At 54.6% G+C, this 25,119-nt stretch overlaps 2 protein-coding genes and 1 long non-coding RNA gene across 4 annotated transcripts in view; 1 reads left to right on the forward strand and 2 right to left on the reverse strand.

The window, feature by feature from the left end:
- Ighmbp2 (immunoglobulin mu DNA binding protein 2) overlaps positions 1–16,203 on the reverse strand; it is a 41,512-nt gene extending 25,309 nt beyond the window's left edge. For both annotated transcript variants that reach the window (XM_021731708.3, XM_078045435.1), the window contains exons 1-2: positions 16,048–16,203; positions 6,182–6,351 (exon numbers count right to left, since the gene is read on the reverse strand). In XM_021731708.3, the coding sequence (XP_021587383.2) occupies positions 6,182–6,351; positions 16,048–16,133 (256 nt within the window). In that variant the 5' untranslated portion in view covers positions 16,134–16,203. The remainder of the gene's footprint in view (positions 1–6,181; positions 6,352–16,047) is intronic.
- Positions 16,193–24,789, forward strand: Mrpl21 (mitochondrial ribosomal protein L21). The gene is made up of 7 exons (XM_078045436.1): positions 16,193–16,340; positions 16,589–16,646; positions 17,652–17,737; positions 19,829–19,992; positions 21,615–21,667; positions 22,479–22,582; positions 24,488–24,789. Exons 1-7 carry the CDS (start codon positions 16,250–16,252, stop codon positions 24,550–24,552), a joined length of 621 nt encoding a protein of 206 aa, XP_077901562.1. The 5' UTR covers positions 16,193–16,249; the 3' UTR covers positions 24,553–24,789.
- On the reverse strand, positions 22,144–24,494 carry LOC144376953 (uncharacterized). The gene is made up of 2 exons (XR_013437375.1): positions 22,725–24,494; positions 22,144–22,415 (listed from the first exon to the last, which is right to left on the reverse strand). It is a non-coding gene; the product is annotated as an uncharacterized LOC144376953 (long non-coding RNA).
- Positions 24,790–25,119: the final 330 nt, after the last annotated feature.

Below are 25,119 nucleotides of genomic sequence, written 5' to 3' on the forward strand. Positions count from 1 at the left end.
TGACCAAAAAGACAATAAAGGATTAGATGGTAAGTGGTTATCAAATGAAACATTAGATTTGCACATTATTATTGCCCAAGTATTTAACTCATTAGCTAATTCATCAATTTGATTCATAGTATATGGAGTAATAATTTTATGGGGAGAAATTCCAAACACTGCCTTTGCTGTTTTTATTCCTTTGAGTATTAATTGTCCTACAGCCTCAGGATATCTAGTAAGAATAGTGTTAGGAGAATAAGATAAATGTATCCATAATAATGGACCTTCTTGCCAAAATACTCCTGTAGGAATATTTTTTGTTGGTAATACAATAAATAATAAAGGCAAACTTATATCAATTCTATCCAAATGCATATTTTCCATATATGTTTCAATGATTTTTAATGCCTTTCTTGCTTCAGGCGTTAACATTCGGGGTGAATTTGGATCTGATGGACCTTTTAGGATATCAAATAAAGGTCCCAATTCTCCTGTTGGAATACCTAGATAAGGCCTTATCCAATTTATGTCTCCTAATAACTTTTGAAAGTCATTAAGTGATTTGAGTTGATCTACTCGTATTTGAATTTTTGGTGGACGGACCATGGTTGAGGATAATAGAACTCCTAAATAATTAATTGGAAAATTTAATTGCACTTTATCTATTGCTATCTCTAGATTATAATTTTTTAATAAGTTTGTAAGTGTGGCATAACATTCTAGCAATGTGTTTTTAGCTTTGTGTGCCAATAACACATCATCCATATAGTGAAATATTTGTAGTTCAGGATTTTGATTTCTAAGTGGCTGGATTACTTTGTTAACATAAATTTGACACATAGTTGGGCTGTTAGCCATCCCTTGAGGGAGTACTTTCCATTCATATCTCTGATCAGGACCTTCATGATTTAGTGCAGGGATAGTAAATGCAAAACGTGGACTATCCTCAGGATGAATTGGAATTGAAAAAAAACAATCTTTAATATCTATAACTAAAACATACCAAGTTTTTGGCAAAGCAGACAATTGAGGAATCCCCGATTGAGCAGGTCCCATAATGACCATTTCATTGTTAATGGCTCTTAAATCTTGCAGTAATCTCCATTTACCAGATTTCTTTTTGATGACAAAAATGGGAGTATTATGGGGAGATACAGAAGGTTGTATATGTCCTTCCGCTAATTGTTGTTTGACCAGATCATGGGCTACTTGTGTCTTTTCTTTAGTCAAGGGCCACTGAGGAACCCATACTGGTCTTTCTGATTTCCATGTAATTTTTATTGTCTCAGTGGCCCTTTGTGAAAATCCAACCCATGTCTGTCTGTTCTTTGATCTATTTGTATTGGTGCTGCTATACATTGTTCTTGTCTTTCTAATCTTTTTCCTTTCCTAAAACCTTGTCTAGCCATAATAGTGGGTGCATTTTGATTGATATTATTTGTTAATGTCAAACCTAATTGATCTAAGACATCTCGTCCCCATAAATTTACGGGAAGATGATCCAATACATATGGCTGTATAGTTCCTTCACATCCTTCAGGATCCTTCCAATCTAATAGCATTGCACTTCTATCGGGATTAGTCGCCACTCCTAGGCCTCGAAGCGATTGAGTGGCTTGTTGTAATGGCCAATGTTTTGGCCATTCTTGACGAGAGATGATGCTAAGATCTGCACCTGTATCCAATAGCCCATTAAATTCATGTCCTTGAATATTTAGTTTTAGCATGGGGCGAGAATCTAAATTTAAAGAAAGCATAGCCCAATCTACACCTGTGGAGCCTAATCCCTTGGAACCTCTTTCTACAACATGACTGGAAAATTTATCATGTAGGCTTGGTATTATTAGTAACTGTGCTATTCTATCTCCTGGTGAAATTACTGATATACCCTTTGGAGAACTGGCTATAATTTTTATTTCACCTTCATAATTGGAATCAATTACCCCAGGACTTATCAAAAGTCCTTTTAGAGTAGAAGAGCTGCGTCCCAATAATAAGCCTACTGTTCCTTTGGGAAGAGGTCCTTTTACCCCTGTGGGAATGATTTGAACTCCCATCTCTGGAGTTAGTACTGATTTGGTGGAGGCGCAGATGTCCAACCCTGCGCTCCCTCTGGTTTGTCTGATGAGGGATCTGATGTGCTGGGCACTACCCTGATGGGGTTGCTGGGGTTGCTGGGTTCCTCCAGTGCTCCGTATATTTGTGGTTTGGGGCCCCGGAGCATTGGGGCCCCCTGTCCATTTTTTGGCAACGGAGCCCGATGCCTTTGTCCACGATATTGTGGATAAACACCTTGTCCTTGTTCGTTTTTTGATAATGGAGCACCCTCTATGGTGGTTTGAGGACGGTATTCATTAGCCCAATATAATGGAGTACCCTCTATGGTGGTTTGAGAACGGCATTCATTAGCCCAATGTCTCCCTCTACGGCATCGTGGGCAAATACCCGGTATTCTACTTGTTTGATACCTAGTTTTGTTAAACCCTCCTCCTATGGGGCAATTCCTTTTAAAATGTCCTGTTTGTTGACAATTGTAGCATGTTCTTGGCCTGGCATCTAAAGCCTGTTTTACTGCAGTTGCCACAATTTGCCCTTGTTCATTAATGTCTCTGGCATCTAAAACCTGTTTTACTGCAGCTGCCACAATTTGCCCTTGTTCATTAATGTCTCTGGCATCTAAAGCCTGTTTTACTGCAGCTGCCACAATTTGCCCTTGTTCATTAATGTCTCTGGCATCTAAAGCTTGTTTTACTGCAGCTGCCACAATTTGCCCTTGTTCATTAATGTCTCTACATAATTTAATATATGTGTTTAAATCTTCATGTTTCCATGGTCTAATGATATCTCTACACCAACGATTCGCTTGGTCATAAGCCAGTTGTTTTATAAATGGCATTGCTTGTTCTGTATTCCCAAAAACTCTGGTAGCTGTTTGAATAAGCCTATCTACAAATTCAGCGTAAGGTTCATTAGCTCCTTGTATTATCTTAGATAATTGACCTTGTAAACCTCCAGGTTCTTGTAAAGACTTCCATGCCCTAACTGCATCTACAGCAATTTGTAAATATACACCAGGATCATATGCAAGTTGTTGCTGCCGATCCTCATAAGGTCCCTTTCCTAACAACATATCTAGATTTCTCTGAGGATAACCAGCTGCTGCATTTCGACTAGCCGTCTCCTTGCAAAATTCCTCATTGGCAACCTTCCATAACAGGTATTGTCCTCCATTTAGCACAGCTTTACACAAACTAGCCCAATCTGCTGGCGTCATGCTTAAGTTGGTAATGGATTCGACCAAGCTTACAGTGAAGGGTGCTTGAGGACCATAGGTTGCTACAGCCTCTTTTAGCTCCTTCACTGATTTGAAATTTAAACCCTGGTAAGTTCGCTGCCCTCCTACCTCAAATACAGGGCATACTTGAGATCCTGTCTCAGGATCCAAACTATCAACTGCGGGGGTTGGGAGTCTCTTAGCATATGGAGGTGGTGCTGTTGATTGGACACTTATGCCCTCTGGTGATAGAGTGCTGTTAGTAGCAGTCTCCTGTAGAGGTGGCGCTGTTGGTTGAACACTTACGCCCTCTGGTGATAGAATGCTGTTAGTAGCAGTCTCCTGTAGAGGCGGTGCTGTTGGTTGGACACTTACGCTCTCTAACAAAAGGGTCTTATTAGCAGTCACCTGTTTTAACTTTTCCCCTGATAGATTTTTCTGCTCTAAACTTCCTTCCTCTGTCTCACTATCTCGAAAGACCTTCTCTTTTACTTGAATCTTTTCCTCTTTCTGACTAGCTCGAGCTTTTACTTGAATCTTTTCCTCTGTCTGACTAACTTGAGAGACTTCCTCTTCTACTTGAATCAATATGTCTTCTTCTTCCTCTACCTCTGTCTGAACTGAAGGCTTTGGACTAAGCAAACTAGATACCAACGTCCACAATGACAATGTGCCAACTGGCAGAGTCCCTGGGTTGTTCTTTTCTATTCTTTTTAAATCTTCACCGTGATGGTTCCATTGTGATATATCTAACAGCTCCTCCTTAAAAAGCCATGGGCTATATTCTTGTATTACATCAACGTATGCCCTGACTGCTCTTGGTTTTACTGGGAAGCTTCCTTCCTCTAACAATTTACTTAACACTCTTTCGGTTTGTTTTTTACTAATTGCTGATCCCGTATTTCTACTATAATACAACCCAACAAGATGACGCCAAACAAAACCGAGACAGAATCCAATAAAAAGGGAACCACACAAAATCATTATAACAGCCTTTCTATCCTCCTGACATATGCATCCGTCCTTTCTCCCTATCTGTTCCTCAAACGCAAATAGTTTTTCCTCAGATGTGAGTGGTTTTTCTTCCCTCTCACTCATCTCCAGGGACAGGCAAGTTAAAACAAAAACGAAGCAAAACAAAAGAGGAAACTTAGAATGGCTGCCCATCCTCTCGCCCTGCCCTCAGGGGCGGGCAGTTTACTTACCCTCAGTTGCTCCCCGTGCGAGCCACCAAATGCCGAAGTCTGGCTTGGCACAAATCAGGAGCCACTTGTCAAAAAGAAACTAACTTTATTTTTAGAACTACAAACGCCAAACAAAACAGCTCCAGGGAAAAACCCTCAGAGCCCAACTGCCACCACCGGCTTCCACAAGCCTCTCTCCCCAACACCAGCCTTTTCCTCCCACAATCCTCCTCCTCTTGAGGCCGATTGGCTGGGTTGCGTGGGCAGAGCCAAAGAAGTCACCCAATGAGCAGCTCCGTGGAGGAGCCAATCAGCTAGATGTTGCTGGGGCAGCTGTGAGCCAATCATCAGCTGGCAGTCTGAAGGGCAGGGAAACAGCCCAATGAACATCACCGCAGAGGAGCCAATTAGCTAGATGTTGCTGGGGCAGTCTGAAGCTTGCTGGCAGCTGGAAGTTTGCTGGGGCCCCTTTGGCTGTGGCTCTCAACACCTGGTCACAGATGGGTCCACAGATCCACCGGGGCCCCAGCTGGACGGAGACCCACAGCCGCCAGCTGGGCCAGGCACTGAGGGCGCAGGGGGAAAGCCGCGTCTGCAGCCCCAACAACAGGACAAGGGCGCAAGACCTCGGCCTGCCGGGGCTGCCCCCAGCTGTCCCCGCATCGCCTCCTCTCTCCAAACCCAGCCAGGACCCCAACAACCACTGGGGCCAGGGTCGATCACAGCACTGTCCCCACAGAACAAGGCAGAGATGACGGTGCAAAGGACGTTGTGACAGCCCCTCTCCGGGTTCCCTGGGCTGCGGCACCAGGCAGCAACTACCGATTGTCCCTCCTGTCAGGCTGTGACTCCACAGAGCCGGCCCAGCAGAGGAAGGTCTAGGAGTCCACCGCTGCTCACCCTGCACACCCGGCCATGGGGACCAAGGCCAAAGCCACCCCCTCTGTGACAAGAGTCATGGGTGACTTCTGGGCCGCCCCTGTGTGACAACGGTCACGGGTGACTCCAGGACACCCCTGTGATAACGGTCACAGGTGACTCCTGGGCCGCCCCTATGTGACCACAGTCATGGTGACTCCAGCACTACCCCGTGTGACAACAGTCACGGTGACTCCAGAGCTGCCCCTGTGTGACCACGGTCATGGTGACTCCAGCGCTGCCCTGTGTGACAACGGTCATGGTGACTCCTGGGCTGCCCCTGTGTGACAACAGTCACGGTGACTCCAGAGCTGCCCCGTGTGACAACAGTCACGGGTGACTCCAGGACACCCCTGTGATGATGGTCACGGGTGACTCCTGGGCCGCCCCTGTGACCACGGTCATGGTGACTCCAGGACACCCCTGTGATAACGGTCACGGGTGACTCCTGGGCCGCCCCCGTGTGACAACGGTCATGGTGACTCCAGGACACCCCTGTGATAACGGTCACGGGTGACTCCTGGGCCGCCCCTGTGTGACCACGGTCATGGTGACTCCAGCACTGCCCCGTGTGACAACGGTCATGGTGACTCCAGCGCTGCCCCGTGTGACAACGGTCACGGTGACTCCAGAGCTGCCCCTGTGTGACAAATTTCCTAGGAGCTACACTAACGTGAAGGAAGCTGAGCATGGTGGGCACGCTGTAATCCAGCTGCTCAGGAGGGAGGCAGGGGACCAAAGCTCAAGGCCAGCCTCAGCCACCAAGCGGGACCCCGTGTCCAGGTAAAATAAGAAGGGCTGGGGGAGGCGTCAAGATACACACCAGAAGTGAAGCTGTTGCTGGGAAGCACCCCGGCAGAGCCACCCCTCCTGGGCTCCAGGGTGACCAGCAGCCGTCCGTACAGCCCCGTGCGCTGGCTGGACACTTGCAGCTTCAGCAGACACACGCCCCGGCTCTGGAGCTCCTTCAGAGAGATGCTCTCCTGCCAGGACCTGCAAGACACCCAGGTCAGGGCTTCCGGCTGTCCTTCGCCAGCTTCTGCTTCCCCGCCCACGTGAGAGGGGGACAGAGACAGGAAGACAAGCGTCTGCACAAGCACGTCCTCTCAGAGAGCCGAGCCTGCCCCGCCCCAACTGGCCCTCCCCATCCTCCAGGGCAGCTGATGCCAGGACCTCTGGGCTTTGGCTCCCACCACGTCCTGGTCCCCATCAACACTAGGTCCCACTGGTGCCCTGGTGCCCTCGCCGCCTCTCATCCGCCACCCCTGGCACCACCTAGGGCCACTACTGCTAACCTGGACTAAACTTGGCTCCTAACTGCTTATCTCTGGGCTCTCCCTGCCCAGCTGCCCCAGGGCAGCGCCGTGCCCACCGACCCATCCCCTCAGCTGCCCTCCCTCGCCAAGAGCCATCCCTGGTGCACAGTGGCAGGATGAGCCCCTCAGCAGGCCCTCCTGAGCCTGGCCCTTCCCTACTTTCCCTGATGGTCGGCAACAGCCGGGGCCATGTGCAGCCTCTGTGCTTGATGCTGAGCACCTGACGCAAAAGGATGGGTTTGTTCTCAGACAGGTGTGGGGTGGAATCGTGCCGTTCCGCAATGAGGTGAGGCGGGCTCAGAGACCACCTGCGAAGCCTACCCACCATAGTGCAGGAGCTGGAATCCCACCGAGCTCCCAGCCAGCAGGGTCAGAGGCCTCTCAAGCAGATCCTGCCAAGGGGTGGGTCTGGAGGCAGACTGCCCCGATCCGCGTCACCTGGGCAAGCTCCATGGCCCCTCTGTCCCTCCTTGGACAGGACAAGTCACAGCTCTGTAGGGCGGGCAGGAGGTCTTAAGGAGACTGACACCAGGTGCTGCTCGTCTTGCTTCCGGCACAGGGATCCCCAACCAAGGCCCACCCTCAGGTTGTCCACACCTCCTTCACCACCTCTCCTGGGCACCACCCGACGCTCACTCCTCCTGTGCTCAGCACCGTCCTCCAGGAAGCCCCCTGATGTCCTCCTAGGGCTCTCCAGCCAGCAGTGGCCATGCTGCTTGGGCACAGGGCTGTTTCTGGTCATGCTTTCTGTGCAGACACTCTAACCTGCTCATCTTCTTCTTTGCTTGGTGGGGAGCAGGAAGGGGACAGGGGTTCCTGGGGTTGGCCAGAGACGGACACACATGTGCCTGTCCTGAGTGACTCCATGGTGTGTGGAACAGCAGTCCTCAGGCTGCGCCTGCCCTAGTGACTCCATGGTGTGTAGAACAGCAGTCCTCAGGCTGCGCCTGCCCTAGTGACTGCATGGTGTGTAGAACAGCAGTCCTCAGGCTGCGCCTGCCCTAGTGACTCCATGGTGTGTGGAACAGCAGTCCTCAGGCTGCGCCTGCCCTAGTGACTCCATGGTGTGTGGAACAGCAGTCCTCAGGCTGCGCCTGCCCTACTGACTCCATGGTGTGTAGAACAGCAGTCCTCAGGCTGTTCCTGCCCTAGTGACTCCATGGCGTGTAGAACAGCAGTCCTCAGGCTGTGCCTGCCCTGGTGACTCCATGGTGTGTAGAACAGCAGTCCTCAGGTTGTGCCTGCCCTAGTGACTCCATGGTGTGTAGAACAGCAGTCCTCAGGCTGTGCCTGCCCTGAGTGACTCCATGGTGTGCAGAACAGAAGTCCTCAGGCTGTGCCTGCTCTAGTGACTCCATGGTGTATAGAACAGCAGTCCTCAGGCTGTGCCTGCCCTAGTGACTCCATGGTGTGCAGAACAGCAGTCTTCAGGCTGTGCCTGCCCTAGTGACTCCATGGTGTGTAGAACAGCAGTCTTCAGGCTGTGCCTACCCTAGTGACTCCATGGTGTGTAGAACACCAGTCCTCAGGCTGTGCCTGCCCTAATGACTCCATGGTGTGTGGAACAGCAGTCCTCAGGCTGTGCCTGCCCTAGTGACTCCATGGTGTAGAACAGCAGTCCTCAGGCTGTGCCTGCCCTGGTGACTCCATGGTGTGTAGAACAGCAGTCCTCAGGCTGCGCCTGCCCTAGTGACTCCATGGTGTGTAGAACAGCAGTCCTCAGGCTGCGCCTGCCCTAGTGACTCCATGGTGTAGAACAGCAGTCCTCAGGCTGTGCCTGCCCTAGTGACTCCATGGTGTGCAGAAAAGCAGTCCTCAGGCTGTGCCTGCCCTGGTGACTCCATGGTGTACAGAACAGCAGTCCTCAGGCTGCGCCTGCCCTAGTGACTCCATGGTGTACAGAACAGCAGTCCTCAGGCTGTGCCTGCCCTGAGTGACTCCATGGTGTGTAGAACAGCAGTCCTCAGGCTATGCCTGCCCTGGTGACTCCATGGTGTGTGGAACAGCAGTCCTCAGGCTGTGCCTGCCCTGAGTGACTCCATGGTGTGTGGAACAGCAGTCCTCAGGCTGTGCCTGCCCTGAGTGACCCCATGGTGTGTGGAACAGCAGTCCTCAGGCTGTGCCTGCCCTGAGTGACTCCATGGTGTGTGGAACAGCAGTCCTCAGGCTGTGCCTGCCCTAGTGACTCCATGGTGTGTAGAACAGCAGTCCTCAAGCTGTGCCTGCCCTGAGTGACTCCATGGTGTGTGGAACAGCAGTCCTCAGGCTGTGCCTGCCCTGAGTGACTCCATGGTGTTTGGAACAGCAGTCCTCAGGCTGTGCCTGCCCTAGTGACTCCATGGTGTGTAGAACAGCAGTCCTCAGGCTGCACCTGCCCTAGTGACTCCATGGTGTGTAGAACAGCAGTCCTCAAGCTGTGCCTGCCCTGAGTGACTCCATGGTGTGTGGAACAGCAGTCCTCAGGCTATGCCTGCCCTGGTGACTCCATGGTGTGTGGAACAGCAGTCCTCAGGCTGTGCCTGCCCTGAGTGACTCCATGGTGTGTGGAACAGCAGTCCTCAGGCTGTGCCTGCCCTGAGTGACTCCATGGTGTGTGGAACAGCAGTCCTCAGGCTGTGCCTGCCCTGAGTGACTCCATGGTGTGTGGAACAGCAGTCCTCAGGCTGTGCCTGCCCTAGTGACTCCATGGTGTGTAGAACAGCAGTCCTCAAGCTGTGCCTGCCCTGAGTGACTCCATGGTGTGTGGAACAGCAGTCCTCAGGCTGTGCCTGCCCTGAGTGACTCCATGGTGTGTGGAACAGCAGTCCTCAGGCTGTGCCTGCCCTAGTGACTCCATGGTGTGTAGAACAGCAGTCCTCAGGCTGCACCTGCCCTAGTGACTCCATGGTGTGTAGAACAGCAGTCCTCAAGCTGTGCCTGCCCTGAGTGACTCCATGGTGTGTGGAACAGCAGTCCTCAGGCTGTGCCTGCCCTAGTGACTCCATGGTGTGTGGAACAGCAGTCCTTAGGCTGTGCCTGCCCTAGTGACTCCATGGTGTGTGGAACAGCAGTCCTCAGGCTGCACCTGCCCTAGTGACTCCATGGTGTGTGGAACAGCAGTCCTCAGGCTGTGCCTGCCCTGGTGACTCCATGGTGTGTAGAATAGCACTCCTCAGGCTGTGCCTGCCCTAGTGACTCCATGGTGTGTAGAAAAGCAGTCCTCAGGCTGTGCCTTCCCTAGTGACTCCATGGTGTATAGAACAGCAGTCCTCAGGCTGTGCCTGCCCTGAGTGACTCCATGGTGTGTGGAATAGCAGTCCTCAGGCAGTGCCTGCCCTAGTGACTCCATGGTGTGTAGAACAGCAGTCCTCAGGCTGTGCCTGCCCTAGTGACTCCATGGTGTGTAGAACAGCAGTCCTCCGGCTGTGCCTACCCTAGTGACTCCATGGTGTACAGAACAGCAGTCCTCAGGCTGTGCCTGCCCTGAGTGACTCCATGGTGTGTAGAACAGCAGTCCTCAGGCTGTGCCTGCCCTAGTGACTCCATGGTGTGTAGAACAGCAGTCCTCAGGCTGTGCCTGCCCTGAGTGACTCCATGGTGTGCAGAACAGCAGTCCTCAGGCTGTGCCTGCCCTGAGTGACTCCATGGTGTGTAGAACAGCAGTCCTCAGGCTGTGCCTGCCCTAGTGACTCCATGGTGTACAGAACAGCAGTCCTCAGGCTGTGCCTGCCCTAGTGACTCCATGGTGTGTGGAACAGCAGTCCTCAGGCTGTGCCTGCCCTAGTGACTCCATGGTGTGTGGAACAGCAGTCCTCAGGCTGTGCCTGCCCTAGTGACTCCATGGTGTGTGGAACAGCAGTCCTCAGGCTGTGCCTGCCCTAGTGACTCCATGGTGTGTGGAACAGCAGTCCTCAGGCTGTGCCTGCCCTAGTGACTCCATGGTGTGTAGAACAGCAGTCCTCAGGCTGCGCCTGCCCTGAGTGACCCCATGGTGTAGAACAGCAGTCCTCAGGCTGTGCCTGTCCTGAGTGACTCCATGGTGTGTAGGACAGCAGTCCTCAGGCTGTGCCTGCCCTAGTGACTCCATGGTGTGTAGAACAGCAGTCCTCAGGCTGTGCCTACCCTGGTGACTCCATGGTGTGTAGGACAGCAGTCCTCAGGCTGTGCCTGCCCTGAGTGACTCCATGGTGTGTAGAACAGCAGTCCTCAGGCTGTGCCTGCCCTAGTGACTCCATGGTGTGTAGAACAGCAGTCCTCAGGCTGCACCTGCCCTAGTGACTCCATGGTGTGTAGAACAGCAGTCCTCAGGCTGTGCCTGCCCTGGTGACTCCATGGTGTGTAGAACAGCAGTCCTCAGGCTGTGCCTGCCCTAGTGACTCCATGGTGTGTGGAACAGCAGTCCTCAGGCTGTGCCTGCCCTAGTGACTCCATGGTGTGCAGAACAGCAGTCCTCAGGCTGTGCCTGCCCTAGTGACTCCATGGTGTGTAGAACAGCAGTCCTCAGGCTGTGCCTGCCCTGGTGACTCCATGGTGTGTAGAATAGCACTCCTCAGGCTGTGCCTGCCCTAGTGACTCCATGGTGTGTAGAACAGCAGTCCTCAGGCTGTGCCTTCCCTAGTGACTCCATGGTGTATAGAACAGCAGTCCTCAGGCTGTGCCTGCCCTGAGTGACTCCATGGTGTGTGGAATAGCAGTCCTCAGGCTGTGCCTGCCCTAGTGACTCCATGGTGTGTAGAACAGCAGTCCTCAGGCTGTGCCTGCCCTAGTGACTCCATGGTGTGTAGAACAGCAGTCCTCCGGCTGTGCCTACCCTAGTGACTCCATGGTGTGTAGAACAGCAGTCCTCAGGCTGTGCCTGCCCTGAGTGACTCCATGGTGTGTAGAACAGCAGTCCTCAGGCTGTGCCTGCCCTAGTGACTCCATGGTGTGCAGAACAGCAGTCCTCAGGCTGTGCCTGCCCTGAGTGACTCCATGGTGTGCAGAACAGCAGTCCTCAGGCTGTGCCTGCCCTAGTGACTCCATGGTGTGTAGAACAGCAGTCCTCAGGCTGTGCCTGCCCTAGTGACTCCATGGTGTACAGAACAGCAGTCCTCAGGCTGTGCCTGCCCTAGTGACTCCATGGTGTGTGGAACAGCAGTCCTCAGGCTGTGCCTGCCCTAGTGACTCCATGGTGTGTGGAACAGCAGTCCTCAGGCTGTGCCTGCCCTAGTGACTCCATGGTGTGTAGAACAGCAGTCCTCAGGCTGCGCCTGCCCTGAGTGACCCCATGGTGTAGAACAGCAGTCCTCAGGCTGTGCCTGTCCTGAGTGACTCCATGGTGTGTAGGACAGCAGTCCTCAGGCTGTGCCTGCCCTAGTGACTCCATGGTGTGTAGAACAGCAGTCCTCAGGCTGTGCCTGCCCTAGTGACTCCATGGTGTGTAGAACAGCAGTCCTCAGGCTGTGCCTACCCTGGTGACTCCATGGTGTGTAGGACAGCAGTCCTCAGGCTGTGCCTTCCCTGGTGACTCCATGGTGTGTAGAACAGCAGTCCTCAGGCTGTGCCTGCCCTAGTGACTCCATGGTGTGTAGAACAGCAGTCCTCAGGCTGTGCCTGCCCTGGTGACTCCATGGTGTGTGGAACAGCAGTCCTCAGGCTGTGCCTGCCCTAGTGACTCCATGGTGTGTAGAACAGCAGTCCTCAGGCTGTGCCTGCCCTAGTGACTCCATGGTGTGTAGGACAGCAGTCCTCAGGCTGTGCCTGCCCTAATGACTCCATGGTGTGTAGGACAGCAGTCCTCAGGCTATGCCTGCCCTGGTGACTCCATGGTGTGTGGAACAGCAGTCCTCAGGCTGTGCCTGCCCTGAGTGACTCCATGGTGTGTGGAACAGCAGTCCTCAGGCTGTGCCTGCCCTAGTGACTCCATGGTGTGTGGAACAGCAGTCCTCAGGCTGTGCCTGCCCTAGTGACTCCATGGTGTGTGGAACAGCAGTCCTCAGGCTGTGCCTGCCCTAGTGACTCCATGGTGTGTGGAACAGCAGTCCTCAGGCTGCACCTGCCCTAGTGACTCCATGGTGTGTGGAACAGCAGTCCTCAGGCTGTGCCTGCCCTGGTGACTCCATGGTGTGTAGAATAGCACTCCTCAGGCTGTGCCTGCCCTAGTGACTCCATGGTGTGTAGAACAGCAGTCCTCAGGCTGTGCCTTCCCTAGTGACTCCATGGTGTATAGAACAGCAGTCCTCAGGCTGTGCCTGCCCTGAGTGACTCCATGGTGTGTGGAATAGCAGTCCTCAGGCTGTGCCTGCCCTAGTGACTCCATGGTGTGTAGAACAGCAGTCCTCAGGCTGTGCCTGCCCTGAGTGACTCCATGGTGTGCAGAACAGCAGTCCTCAGGCTGTGCCTGCCCTAGTGACTCCATGGTGTGTAGAACAGCAGTCCTCAGGCTGTGCCTGCCCTAGTGACTCCATGGTGTACAGAACAGCAGTCCTCAGGCTGTGCCTGCCCTAGTGACTCCATGGTGTGTGGAACAGCAGTCCTCAGGCTGTGCCTGCCCTAGTGACTCCATGGTGTGTGGAACAGCAGTCCTCAGGCTGTGCCTGCCCTAGTGACTCCATGGTGTGTGGAACAGCAGTCCTCAGGCTGTGCCTGCCCTAGTGACTCCATGGTGTGTGGAACAGCAGTCCTCAGGCTGTGCCTGCCCTAGTGACTCCATGGTGTACAGAACAGCAGTCCTCAGGCTGTGCCTGCCCTAGTGAGTCCATGGTGTACGGAACAGCAGTCCTCAGGCTGTGCCTGCCCTAGTGATCCCATGGTGTGTGGAACAGCAGTCCTCAAGCCTCTCCTGCCCTGATTGACTCCATGGTGTGTAGGACAGCAGTCCTCAGGCTGTGCCTGCCCTAGTGACTTCATGGTGTGTAGAACAGCAGTCCTCAGGCTATGCCTGCCCTAGTGACTCCATGGTGTACAGAACAGCAGTCCTCAGGCTGTGCCTGCCCTGAGTGACTCCATGGTGTGTGGAACAGCAGTCCTCAGGCTGTGCCTGCCCTGGTGACTCCATGGTGTGTAGAACAGCAGTCCTCAGGCTGTGCCTGCCCTGAGTGACTCCATGGTGTGTAGAACAGCAGCCCTCAGGCTGTGCCTGCCCTAGTGACTCCATGGTGTGTGGAACAGCAGTCCTCAGGCTGTGCCTACCCTGGTGACTCCATGGTGTGCGGAACAGCAGTCCTCAGGCTGTGCCTCCCCTGGTGACTCCATGGTGTGTAGAACAGCAGTCCTCAGGCTGTGCCTGCCCTAGTGACTCCATGGTGTGCAGAATAGCAGTCCTCAGGCTGTGCCTCCCCTAGTGACTCCATGGTGTGTAGAACAGCAGTCCTCAGGCTGTGCCTGCCCTAGTGACTCCATGGTGTGCAGAACAGCAGTCCTCAGGCTGTGCCTCCCCTAGTGACTCCATGGTGTGTGGAACAGCAGTCCTCAGGCTGTGCCTGCCCTAGTGACTCCATGGTGTGCAGGACAGCAGTCCTCAGGCTGTGCCTGTCCTAGTGACTCCATGGTGTGCAGAACAGCAGTCCTCAGGCTGTGCCTGCCCTAGTGACTCCATGGTGTGCAGAACAGCAGTCCTCAGGCTGTGCCTGCCCTAGTGACTCCATGGTGTGCAGAACAGCAGTCCTCAGGCTGTGCCTGCCCTAGTGACTCCATGGTGTGTGGAACAGCAGTCCTCAGGCTGTGCCTGCCCTAGTGACTCCATGGTGTGTAGGACAGCAGTCCTCAGGATGTGCCTGTCCTGGTGACTCCATGGTGTGCAGAACAGCAGTCCTCAGGCTGTACCTGCCCTGAGTGATCCCATGGTGTGTGGAACAGCAGTCCTCAAGCCCCTCCTGCCCTGAGTGACTCCATGGTGTGTAGGACAGTAGTCCTCAGGCTGCGCCTGCCCTGGTGACTCCATGATGTGCAGAACAGCAGTCCTCAGGCTGCGCCTGCCCTAGTGACTCCATGGTGTACAGAACAGGCTGTGAACAGGCTGTGCCTACATCTGCTACTCCATTTTGCAAAGCAGTAGTTTGCCATAAGCTGCTCTGTTTTGAATTTAAGTGCACACCTTGTTTGTACAACTAAACACCCACCGTCTGCCTGGCACAAAGTAATCATGCTAATAAGAATGACTGCCCATGAAATCATCAAATTAATCGTAAGCACTTGGATGCACGGGTATATCAAACTCAAACAGGAAAAACCTGACCCACGAGCTTATGGAGCACACTAGACCACCAAGTGACACAAAACCCCTCCCTTGAGACCCTTAAAAAAAGGAGTGTCCCAAGACTGGACACGGTGGCACCCTGACCCCATCACCTGGTCACTTGTGAAGGGCCTTATGCAGGAAATTCTCCACAGGAAGGAGCTTGGGAATCTCTGCCCTCTGCCTTTAGCAGAGCCCGATGCCTCCTGCCCGTGATGACCACTCAGGCCCACTCATGCTTCCTTTGCACGTGCACTGTGACACTGCGTCCATCAGGACCTGGGCCTAGAACAAACTCCTGTGCTCCTGAAGCCAGAATTAGGCAGGCAGGCAGTATAGACAGGTAAACTGAGTCTGATTGGATCAAGGAGGCTAATTTTGAGTGAGTGGGGGAAGTCGGAGAATGTCCCCTGAGGGACTGATATGTTATTTTCCAGGAGCCCTTCCTCCACCCTGATCCGGACCCTGCCCCTGCCCGTTGCCCCTTGCCCCTTGCCAAGGTCACCTGTCCCAAGAGGGCCCCTCCCTACTGGGAGTCCTGAAGCTGTGGATGACTGTGTCCAGGGCTGTCCACCCTGGCCTTCCCCCTACCTTTAGGCCACCCCACCAGCACTTCCTAGGCCCAGTCACACCCACAGGAAGGAGGAAGAGAAGAGCAGGAGGACAAAGGACCCCAGGACAGATAGAGAGGGCAGCCTCCCTTCTTGGCACACCAGGGTACAGCCATGGCCCCTCTTTCTCCAGGAGGAGTCTGTGTTAGGAGTCCAGTGCTTTTTCAATAAACCCTGCTTTATGTCCTTGCCTCGGCCTGCTGCTCTAGGGTTCAGACTTCAACACGGGGGAAGCAGGGCTCAACCGGTAACCGGCGGTATCACTCTGCGTCTGGGCGAGTTCTGGGGCCGGTCCCCTCTCTTACCTGACCACCTGCCTTCTGAGCCCTGCGTCGCCCTGACCCCGTCCTACAGCTCCGTAGCCTGCACTGCCCCCCTGGGGTGTGCCGCCTGAATGGGGTTTGGAGACCACAAACTGAGGCTGGAAGAAGACAGCTGCGCGCGCCGCCGAGAGAGCCCGCGGCCGGGACTCTGCGGCCACCGGCAGGTGCCCACGCTGAGGAGCCGCGCACCTGCGGACCGGGTGACACGGCGGGCTCCCCACAGCGGCCTCGCGCCCGCCGCCTACCTGCGCTCCTCCACCTCCGCGTCCCTCTCCAGTTCCAGCAAGTCCAGCTGCTTGGTCACGAACCTCTCCACAGTGGCCGAAGCCATGGCCGCACCGCCACGGACCCGCTGCCGCGCATCAGCCGCGTTCCCCGCCGGGCTGGTGCGTCGCCGCACAGGGTCCGCGCCGCTTCCACTTCCGCTTCCGGACGAACCACGCGAAGATGGCGGCGGCCGCGGCGCTCACGGGTCCCCTCGGGCGGCTGGCGTTGGCCTGCGGCCGCAGCATTCTAACACCCTGGCGGCCCGGAGCGGGTGAGGCCCGGACGGCCGGGTGCAGGGAGGGGGCGGCCTGGGCAGGCGACGTCCCCTTGGCTTCCGAGTAGGCCCGGGAGTTGGTGGCTGGCCCCGGCGGCGGCGGGGAGGGACAGGCCGCGGAGCCCGAGCAGGGTCGCCGGGGCCGGTCCCGGTCGCCGGGTTTCGAGGCCCTGCTGCGGCCGCTGCGCGCGGCAGACGCCCCGGCCTTCCCTCGCCCTGGTGACCGCGCTCTCTTCTTCCCGCAGCCGCGCTCGGGCCCGCCGCGCGGAGACTCGGTTCGCAGAGCCCGTCGCCTCCAGCAGGGTAATAGCCAGATGGGGTCCGCGCCTCGCCTCCCCCTGAGCCAGGACTCCCCTCGCCCGAGTGTCGGAGAGCGCTTAAGCTCTGACCTTTCGACCGTTTTTCTGAGGCCTTAGATTAGTTCTCAGCGCCGCAGAACACCTGGTAGGGAGAAGACCAGACCCGGTCCCAAAGTAAAAAGAGAAGGGGCTGGGATGGAGTTCAGTGGGCGAGCCCCCAGCTCCCCTCCCCAGGCTGCGGGTGTGGGGAGGAGGGAGAAATACAGATGTGCCTGCCTCCCGCCAGAATGCTCAGCAGGAGCAGAAGTTGAAAAACTCAATCTGAACCTAGGAAGAAATCCAAAGTGGCGTTTTTACTAGAAGTGTCCGGTTATTCCCATATCGCACATGAAAGGTTCTGGCTGTCTTTGCCAGGCCCCATTTATCTGTGTTGTTTTCTTTATGAATATCACACAGGACAGAGACTTAAGAGACTGCTCCTCAAAGTCACTGCCCACCCGCAGATCATGGTGTGTTGTTCCTAGCGCCTTTGAAACCAAGCATGGTGGGAAAATGCCCATTAATTTCAGATTTGCGTCAAGTTCCCCTGTGCCCCATCCTGGGCCTAGACATTGGCATGTTTTCCCGTGGAACAGAATGCTTAGGACATTCGTGTCACTAATGATTGATCTGCCCATTGAAATACATCATAGCCCTCGGTGTATGTAGGAGACTCTTCTCAGTATTTGACCAGAGAGGTGGGAGTGGTCCTAAAGGGGCGGTGTTACTGTTGCTCAAGCCCCTCTCCCTCTCCATAGCAGGTTTGCACACACCCGCCCACCGTTCTGTAACTCCCAGCACCCCCCACAGGCCAGTATGGCAGTCTCTTTGCTGTGGTGCACATCAATACAGATGTCCAGTGCCTGTGAGAGGATAGCTCATCTTGACCACAAGCGCAGCATCTCTTTCCTGGGGATTTTGAGCTGCTTTTCATGTGCATATGGTACACATTTATGAAATGTTTTCACAGGTATGTTCCTAAAACGTCTCTGAGTTCACCACCATGGCCAGAAGTTGTTCTGCCAGACCCAGTTGAGGAGACCAGACACCACACAGGTAAAGACTTGCAGGGAGGGGACTGGGGTTGCAGCTCAGCGGTAGAGCACTTGCCTAGCACACACGAAATGCTTCAATCGATTCTCAGCACCACATAAAAATACATAAAATAAAGGTATTGTGTCCAACTACAGCTAAGAAAAAAATATATATATTTAAAAAAAAAATCCTTGCAGGGAGTCAAAACAAGGGGAGGCACCCAACACTGCTCTGGCCAGCAATCAAGGTGGCCACTGCCACAAAGCAGGGTTTCACATCCCAGGTGCTCAAGGGCATGAATCCTTGGTGTGAATCCTCATGTCCATTTTTGCCAGTAAACACCAAAATTCTAAATGCTCGTTCATAACCACACACAGTGGTGCATGCCTGTAATCCCATGACTCAGGAGGCTGAGGTAGGAAGATTGGTAATTCAAGGCCAGCCTTGGCAACTCAGCCAGACCCTGTCTCAAAACAAAAAGGCTTGGGATGTGGCTCAGTGGTAGAGCACCCCTGGGTTCAATCCCTGGTACAAAACAACAAGCTCAAAACCACCAAATGTTCAAAATGTTGATTCATTCATTCAGCAAATAGCTCTGGAGCAGCTGTCATGAGGCAGGTCCCAGTACCTGCCCTGGGTCCCACCTGTCTCCATGGATTCAGGAGCAGCTTCCCCCTGTCTGAAGAGCAACGTTGATGAGCAGAAGTGCTGCCCTGGGTGCTGGAGAAACGTTCAGGGTGTGGGGAATTGCAGCGACCCAGAGCCCACGTCAGGAGGAGGAACACCATGGCTGCCACTGTGGCCAGGAAGGAGCCAGAGCCTCAGTTTTCCAGAAAGCTGGAAACCTATGTTGTTGAATAGACCCTTCTGGTATTTTAAAGTATGTTTAGGGTATTATACAAGATAGCCACGCATGGTGGTGCACGCCTGTAATCCCAGCAACTTGGGAGGCTGAGGCAGGAGGATGGCCATTTGGAAGCCAGACTCAGCAGCTTAGCATGACCAGATCTCAAAGATGGGCTGGGGATGTAGCTCAGCGGTAGAGTGCTTATCTAGCATGGGCAAGGCCCTGGGTTCCATTACCAGGTCCACAAAGGAAAAAAGACGGCGTACAAGGTGAAAGTAGTCATTCCCCAGTGTCTGTGGGGGATGGGCCTCAGGCTGCCTGCGGGTTCAGAATCCTCAGATGCCCAAGCCCTGAAGTCTGAAATGGCTAAGGGTTCACATGTCACCTACACATGTCCTCCCGAATATGTAAGTCATCTCTAGACAACTTATAATGTCCAGTGTAACATAAATGCCACGTTAATTCTTCTGTCGCTTAGGGAGTAACGGCAAGAGAAAAGGTCCATTATCTGTTCAATACAGATGCAGCTTTTTTCCCTGAATTTTTTCAATCTGAAGTTGATTGAATCCAGGGATGGGAAGGGCCGACTGCACACCAAGACTTCTGCCCTCGCTGCCGGGTGCAGCTTCTGGCTTTGACTCTGTGTCCAGGGCAGGAACTGCCTTGTCCATCCTGTGTGTCCAGCTGCAGGCCAAGCTGGGTGTCTGCTCAGTGAGCCCCTATTCAGAGCAGACCTCAGGGTCTAGCATACGGTGGCCTGAGTTCGAGTCAGGGCTGTGAAGATGGCAGAGGAGCCAAGTCCGGGAGGCGTGGCTGGAGTCTGCCTGCCCCCAGAATGTGATTCTGGGTGCTCCTTGTTGGGAAAGGCTGTCCTTCCCTTTTGGTTTGGCTGTCCCCTGCCAGTGCTCCTTAATGAACAGCAGTGGAAAGATGAGGGTTCCTCCCACCCAGAGCCGTGGACAGGCAGGGGGCTCATGCTCAGGCCAGAGAACCGCAAGAGGCAGTTTGGGCCTGCTGTGGGGCCTGAGGGCACCACCATCTGTCAACCCCACACCCAAGGGGCCAGTGCCTCTGAGAGCAGCAACTGGGCCGCCTCCTTGGCACCTGTGCTTACAGGGTGGACAAGACAGGGTTAGGCCGCCTGCGGTGAGCTGCCCTCACCAGGTGCCAGCGGGCAGCAAGTGCTCCGCATCACCCTGCAGTGGGAGGTGAGGGTGGGCCACCTGTGCCTTTCCATTTGGGGTGACTGCTGTGCTCTTCCCCAGACGTCGTGAGGAAGGTGAACGAGCTGATCGCCACCGGCCAGTATGGCCGTCTCTTTGCTGTGGTGCACTTTGCTAGCCACCAGTGGAAGGTGACCTCCGAAGACCTGATTTTAATCCATAATGAACTAGATGTCAAGTGTGGGGAGAGGATTCGATTGGAGAAGGTGAGGCTGTTGATTTCTCTGTCTATTCAAGGACTTGCCACCAAACATGCAGTCCCACCCGCTGGGCCAGAATGAGCAGGAGGCCAGCTAGACCGTGGCGCGGGGTGCCCGGGCGAGGCTCAGGGAGGGAGGGCAGCCCCTGGCGGTCTCACTCACAATCTCACAGATGCTCGATGTCTGGGGTCGAGCAGCCTGTGTGGGGGCATGAGCTCGCCAGGCCCTGGTCGTGGGCAGGAGTGGCAGCTCCAGGTAGAGTGCTGCCCTGGCGTCAGCTCTGGCTGCCAGGGTGGTCCCCAGCCTTTGCCTGGCTGTGGTGCACCTTGCACTCGGACGGCTGGTCCACCAGGTGGCTGAGCACATCTCGCCTTTGGTTCTAATTCTGCCTGCTGTGTTTGGGGGCCATTTGTTTGATTTTTGCCTTCTCCGTTTATAAAACTATAAAGGCTGCAATAGACATTTTTCTAGGATTTCGTCTGGTTTTTCTGCATTACGGGGGATTGAACTCAGGGCCTCACTTGCTAGGCAAGTGCTCGACCACTGAGCTGCATCTCCAGCCCTTTGTATTTTTAATTTTGAGACAGGTTCTCACCAAGTTGCCTGGGCTGCCCTTGAGTGTGGGATTTTCCTGCCTCAGCCTCCCAAGCGGCCGAGATCACAGGCGTGCGCCACTGCATTCACCTCTAGGTGACTTACAGTACCTAATACGATATAAATGTGTGCAAGTAGCCAATCCACTGTGTTGGTTAAAGAATAATGACAAGGAAAAACTCAAGAGCTCAATGTAGACAGGGTCATCTTTCCAAGTTTTTCAGTCCACAGTGACCGACCTGCCTCTGCTGAGGTAGCACCCAGTTCCTTTACCTTGAAATGTTTCCTATAACCAAAAAACGGTGGAAACCCCACCTAGTGGAGGCTGTTTGTATGACTTAGGAAGTCCAGTAGCAAAGAGCACTTTCTGCTGAAATTAGTTCAAAAGCTACTTTTGTGATTTGTCATTGTCTGACCTGCGTCATTCGTTGTCTCTCGTGGAACTTTGTCTTTACATGTTTGCCCCAGCACGCCTGGACCTCTTTCTGATCAGCGAGGTCTTCCAGCATCTAATGCAGACTCCGCTGCTCCTGGAACGCAGAGCACTCCCCACAGCCACACCTTGGCATGGCTGTCCCCACGGGGCCTGTGTGCAGCTCTGCAGTGGTTGAAAGATCACCGCTGGCCTGAGTCTTGGCGCTGTTGGCAGCACTGAGAACCACCTCCACAGACCCATGGCACAGTGGGGTGCAGTTCAGTGGTGGCCTCTGGACTAGAACGCGTGAGACCAGAGGCAGTGCAGGTGAAGTTTAGACAAGAGCTTAGCAGTTGTCTGGGGCATAACTGTTGCATCAGATGACCAGACTCTCTGCATGCGGCTTCCAAGGGCCCAGGCATTTCACTGGGCAGCCCCACCTGGCTGGCCAGCCCCCACTGTTTAAGTTAAGGCGATATTAGCAGGCAGATCCAACCCGGGACTGCTCCCTCAGTTCCAGGTAACTAGTGCTCCGTGTTCTGGGGGCCCTGGTGCCCACTCCTGTTTGGGTGACTGTGTGCCACATGGTATGATGACTGTTCCTCCTTAACTTTTTCAGGTCCTGCTGGTTGGGGCGGACAACTTCACGCTTGTTGGCAAGCCTCTCCTTGGGTAATGCACCACTGAGCGCTGGGCAGGGGGGCTGGGGTGCAGGCAGGACAGGTGGGCTGGGCCAGGTGGGGGTGTGCACGCTCAGTCACAGCTGAACACAGCAAGTTTCTGACACAATCTGCCTGTCCCGTGTCTCATGAGGAGTTGTCCAGCCCAGGCTGCCAGCCCATTACCAGTTCGTCATAGCACAAAGGCGTGCAGATGTATTTGAAGCCAGGTGTGGTGGCACACACCTGTTGCACTAGCTACTCAGGAGGCAGAGGGAGGAGGAGCAAGAGTTCAGGGCCAGCCTCGCAACTCACCAAGACCCTGTCACGGAAGACAGAATAGAGGACTGCGGACGTGGCTCGGTGGTAGAGCACTTGCCCAGCACACAAGAGGTCCTAGGTTTGATCCCAGCACCACAAAATATAGTAATAATAATAAAAGTAAAAGTAAAATTTAAAAAATCAAACCAACACACTCCACAGAAAGTTCTTTTTGTGCTTTTTTATGGTTTTCTGAATGTTTACAGTGAGGGCATATTGCCTTTATAATCAGGAAGGAAGGTAACTCTTTAGGAACTTTGTTAAAGTGTTAATAAAATTTTAGGAATTCTCATTTTAGGAATTTTACTAAAGTGTTAGTAAAATATTAAAAATAATCAAGAAGGCACACGAGGGCTAGTAGGGCACTTGCTTGGCACGTGGGAGGCACTGGGTTCCATCCTCAGTACCACACAATGATAATGTTTTGTGTCCCTGTATACCTAAAACAATAAACGTGAAAAATGATTTTTAAAAAGGCACCTGGTTGTTTACTTTCCTTCTAGAAAAGACCTCGTTCGAGTGGAAGCCACGGTCATTGAGAAGACAGAATCATGGCCTAAAGTCAACATGAAATTCAAGAAAAGGAAAAACTACAGGAGGAAGAGAAGTGAGTGGGGGGCATGGCCTGCACTCCCCTGCCGTGGCTGTCCCCGGGCGCCCCTGCTCCCTCCTGCAGCTGGGAGAGGCCCTGCCCACCCAGGCCAGGGTGCTTACTGGGCCTCGCTTGACCAGTCACAGCAGCAACTGACCTGAGGGACATCAGTGGCATCTGGGGTCACGTGGAACCCTGGAAACAGGTCACATCCACTGTGGAGAAAGCTGGAGCTGGTCCCTTGGTGGGGTGTCATCCCGCCTGCAGGGAGTGCGCAAGCAGGGTCTCGGGCTGTGGCAGGACAGAGCCACCCCAGGAGCCTCAGCGGGGGCAGACCTTGGCACCGTCTGCGCACAGCACACACAGCACAAGACAGCCTGGGGGAGCTCAGTGACCCAGCGTCCACACTGTGGCCACCCCTGCAGGAGGCCAGGGGAACCGGCAGTAAAGGAGTGGGCAGGAGGAGGAGGGGCTGGTGCCTGTTTCAAGGTGGCTGGTCCCAAAGGCCAGCTGTCGGGCTAGTTGTCAGCTGTGTCTTACTGAGTGGGCGCTGCTGGGCGTGTCCCTAGCCTTGCCTGCGGGCTATGCTCTGCCCCAGCCCAGCTGTAGCCAAGCGCAGCGCCCTCTAGAGGCCATCAGAGAGGGGCCGAGAAGGGCCCCGGGTGAGCCCGGGTGGGTCAAGGGGCTGGGTCACGGCTGAGCAGCATGGGGGCTCCCCTGGAGGAGGAAGCACTTCTGGGGCTGGAGGTGGGAGAGGCCCAGGCAGTGGCCACCAAAGGGCGCTTAGAGAAGGACGAGGCCAGGGACCTGGATGCCCACAGTGGGGAGCTATGAGGGTGGCTTTGGCACAGGTTGGGGGGTTGGAGCCGAGCAGCTGGAGACATCAGCAGGTGTCCTGCAGGCGACCAGACAACAGCAGTAACAGGAGCATAGCTGCAGGGGAGGAGAGGCTGCTGATGGCGAGGCAAGGACAGGTGGGGTCTGGGGCTGACTTCACAGGGTGCCAGCCTTGCCCAGGGCTGCCACATGTTTCCCCGTGAGCATGCACAGGACAGGTCACTGAGAGCACAGAGATGACCAGAGCGTGGTTAGTAGGAAGTCCCTAGGACAATGGTCAGCCAGGCTGCAGGGGAAGGGCTGCTGTCAGGTGGCTTTCACAGGCTGCAGAGTGGGGGTGTGGCCAGGGGACAGGAGAGGCACCAGGCTCCTGCATGCCGGTGAGAATGGGCCCCTGGCAGCAGAGCTGGTGTCCCTGTCCTGCTCTGAGGGCAGTGGGCCATGGAGTGGACAGGACAACCTCCCCTGCATCCCAGGGGGCACCTGACAGGCCTGGCCTTGCTGTCCCACTGTCTGCCACCTGCCTTGTTCCAATTACAGGCGCCCGGCATTGCCCTGAGCAGCAGACAGGAGCGTCCACAGGACACCCCCTCCCCACAAGATGGCCACCTGAAGGATGGCACCACAGGGCCTGGGACAGCCAGGGCTCTGGCTCTAAATGGTGTCGCTCACAGTTCTGTTGGGACAGCTGCTGGTGCTGCTCCATTACTAGTCGAGGATGTGATCATATGTGCTTGTGGGACAGTCTCTCCTGTCAGAGTCTCTGACACTCCCAGGTGGCCACAGAATTAGCATTTCACTCCTCATGGTCCAGACCCGCAGTGGACGTGGGGCAGAGGTGGCCACTCTGTCCTAAGGCCTCAGCCTTCCAGCTCTGCTCCTGCTGATGCAGCCACGGAGCAGTCAGCAGCCATGATGGCCCAGATAACCTGACAAGGTGTGGCGGGGCAGCAGCCAAGGCCTGTCTGGGGAGTACAAGCCAGGACAGAGCCCTGTGCACAGGGCAGCAGCACCGGGCAGGCAAAGCTCATTCCTGGTGGCCAGCCTGGTTGGGCCTGTGACAGTGTCTTCTCTCTCTTCCAGTCATTGTGACCCCACAGACCGTCCTCCGGATCAACACCATTGAGATCGCTCCATGTTTGCTGTGATTGCCAAGCCAGTGTTGAACCCAGTACCAAATAAGCTCCTGGTGACCTGGGGTGCGTGCCTGTCATCCCAGCCACTCAGGAGGCTGAGACAGGAGGATCCAAGTTCAAGGCCAGCTTGGGCAACTTATCAAGACTGTGTCTCAAAATAAAAAGGACTGGGAGTGCAGTTCAGTGGAGAGCACTGTGGAACCCAGCACTGCAAAAAATTAAAATAAAAAATACACTTGTTTCTGAGGAGACCAAGCTTCTGCTTTGAAGTGCAGGGCTGTGCATGCCGGGAAGGTGAGGTCCTGGCCCAAGTGCCTTCTCCACTAGTGGCCACCTTCCTGAGCCAAGGAAGGCCCCTGGGGCTAGTGCCTGTGGAAAATAGTCGTCTCTGCAGCCCTGCCCCCACCACGGTGGGCCTGGGGAACACGCTGAGATGAGCCGAGGGCAGGGGGGGCACTGGGTTCCCAGAGGTGGGATGACAGGAGCAAGCCCTCCTCTGAGTCACCCAACACCTGTCCTAGTGATTGGCTGCTGAACTCCTCCTTCCTCAGCTTTTTTTCCTCCCGTGCTCCAGCAGGA

Source organism: Ictidomys tridecemlineatus, chromosome 4 (genome assembly GCF_052094955.1).
Source record: "Ictidomys tridecemlineatus isolate mIctTri1 chromosome 4, mIctTri1.hap1, whole genome shotgun sequence".
Classification (NCBI taxonomy): domain Eukaryota; kingdom Metazoa; phylum Chordata; class Mammalia; order Rodentia; family Sciuridae; genus Ictidomys; species Ictidomys tridecemlineatus.